This window comes from Austrofundulus limnaeus, unplaced genomic scaffold (genome assembly GCF_001266775.1).
Source record: "Austrofundulus limnaeus strain Quisiro unplaced genomic scaffold, Austrofundulus_limnaeus-1.0 Scaffold142, whole genome shotgun sequence".
Classification (NCBI taxonomy): domain Eukaryota; kingdom Metazoa; phylum Chordata; class Actinopteri; order Cyprinodontiformes; family Rivulidae; genus Austrofundulus; species Austrofundulus limnaeus.
The window spans coordinates 608,944-611,279 of record NW_013952544.1 but is presented as its reverse complement, the minus strand read 5'-3'; the positions used below and the strand labels follow the sequence as shown (position 1 = coordinate 611,279).

Below are 2,336 nucleotides of genomic sequence, written 5' to 3'. Positions count from 1 at the left end.
CCATCCATCCATCCATCCATCCATCCATCTATCTGTCCGTCCATCCATCCATCCATCCATCCATCCATCATTTATCTGTCTATCCATCCATCCATCCATCCATCATCCATCCATTTCTCTGTCTATCCATCCATCCATCCATCCATCCATCCATGCATCATCCATCCATGCATCCATCCATTCATCCATCCATGCATCCATCCATTCATCCATCCATGCATCCATGCATCCATCCATTTATCTGTCCGTCCATCCATCCATCCATCCATCCATCCATCCTTCCATTTATCCGTCCGTCCACCCATCCATCCTTCCATTTAGCCATCCATCCATCCATCCATCCATTTATCCATCCATCCGTCCATCCATCCATCATCCATTTCTCCATCGGTCACTATGCACATATCAAATTCACTTCCTACAAAAGTAAACGATTATATCTGTGAAAATTTTGTTTCAAAAGGCCTAAAAGCCAAAGACACATACTGAGATCAATTATTGTCAGTTCTCACATCTTTTAAGTCATTTTAAGGCTCATTAGAGTAAATGCCTTCTTTAATCTCCCCCTTCAAGCTCTGACTACGTTTGGCCAGGAACTACCGTCGAGTCCTCACAGCTGCACAGAGGGAAGCTGTTATCCCGCAACAGGAAACCTTCTTATTGGACGAGGCACCAACCTAACCGCCTCCTCCACATGTGGCCTGCATGGACCGGAGCAGTATTGTATTGTCAGCCATTTACAGGTGAGCTGAAAGCCTATAACCACTGAGAAACAGGGTTCATTCTTGTTACTGAAAGAAAAGCGTGCCGTTTTCATGGGAACAAGAGGTAATTGCTGTTGATTGCACTTCATGTGCATTTTTTGTGACATTATGCAATGGATTGATATGATTAACTTCACTGCTGGCATCACTGAAATGAACAGTGGTGAAACTGCATCTGGGCTTGACTCTCACTTGATCATTTTCACATAATGGTTCCTGTCAGAAGTGATTGAAACTAGCATTCAGAAATAAGGATTGAATGTTGATGCACCATTGTTGGTCACTCTCTAAACTTTTTCTGTCATTGTTCTGTTTGTTTTTCTTATTGTTACAACTCAGCATGACCAAGGTAAAGGGCAAGGAACATTAAATTGCACTGTTCTATACAAACTAAATGAACATAATTCACTGTAAATTGCTCCTCCAGCTGTTTTTTGTTCATTAATAACACTTAACCTGGGATGGACTTGTGACCTGTCCAGGGTGTACCCCGCCCCTTGCACTGTGGCATATGGGCAACAGTGACCCCTGTGACCCTGAAAGGAAGAAGCAGGTATAGATAATGGATGGATAAAACATTTAGCTTTAAAGGCTAATGTTGCATCTGTTGCTGGGTAGGCTTCAGGTGACGTAAAAATGATCATATTTTGCCTCAGACGGTACATTTTCTCAGTTTAAACATTTGATATGTAAATAAATGCAAATTAAAAATGGGTTTATTAGGTTTGAAATTATTAGCATTTCACTTAAAGTTTTTCAGAATTGGGGTTGTGAATGAAACTAAAATGCTTGGACAAAAACATGAATGTGAGCTTTTAGATATTTAAAATAAAAAGAAGACGTGCAGCCAATTATTAACTTTTAGGTTTAAGTTTTCTCCTCTTCTTTGTGAAGTGAGACTGTTGTGTTTTAGTCTGTAGCTCGTTTTTCTTCTCAGTATTTTGCTCTTTTGGCCATGTTCACCATCATGTTTACATTCAGGCTCTGCGTGTTCGTGCCTGCACTTCCATTGCCTCAGGGCAGAAATATTCACTACCGCCAACTTCCAGGTGAGCATAATTGACATTGTGTGGTGAGAGGCCTCCTGCTACAGTACRGGGCAGGACATGGTGACAGCCTGGTATGTTTTAAATTTACTTTAGAGGCCCACACAGTTTCTAAATGTTCACACGTTCATCTGTCATTTGTTTGACAGAAAGGTGGGGTTTGATGTCTTAACTACATCAAATACACATTTTGTGTTTTCTTTAGAAATTGTCAGAATCTGCACTCTTTTGGGTTGTTGCTCAGGTGGCCTTTTGTGTTTTTGGTTTCAGTTCTCTTGTTTGTTCTTTATGAACTTTACTTCCTTTAGTTCACTCTCCCAGTATTTTCTGGTTCKGCTCTGTTCTGCCCCGCCCRCTTACACCTGTTCTTTGTCCATCATGAGTCAGCGCTGCCATAGCGGCTGCAGCCACGCTCTCATTAGCCCCTGTCTCTGTATTTTGTCACTTTTCATTCCACCTTCAGTCAAACATACCGTATTTATTCAAGTATAATATGTAAAATTAAATCATCCATAAAGTTGGGGGG

The 2,336-nt window shown here is 41.1% G+C and overlaps 1 protein-coding gene across 1 annotated transcript in view; it reads left to right on the top strand.

Annotated features, from left to right (window-relative positions):
- The window catches only part of lamb2l (laminin, beta 2-like), a gene marked incomplete in the record, with an annotated part of 76,721 nt that overhangs the window by 29,803 nt on the left and 44,582 nt on the right, over nucleotides 1-2,336 (top strand). Inside the window, 1 exon segment of the mRNA XM_014016281.1 lies at nucleotides 574-743. Coding sequence (XP_013871735.1) covers nucleotides 574-743 — 170 coding nt within the window.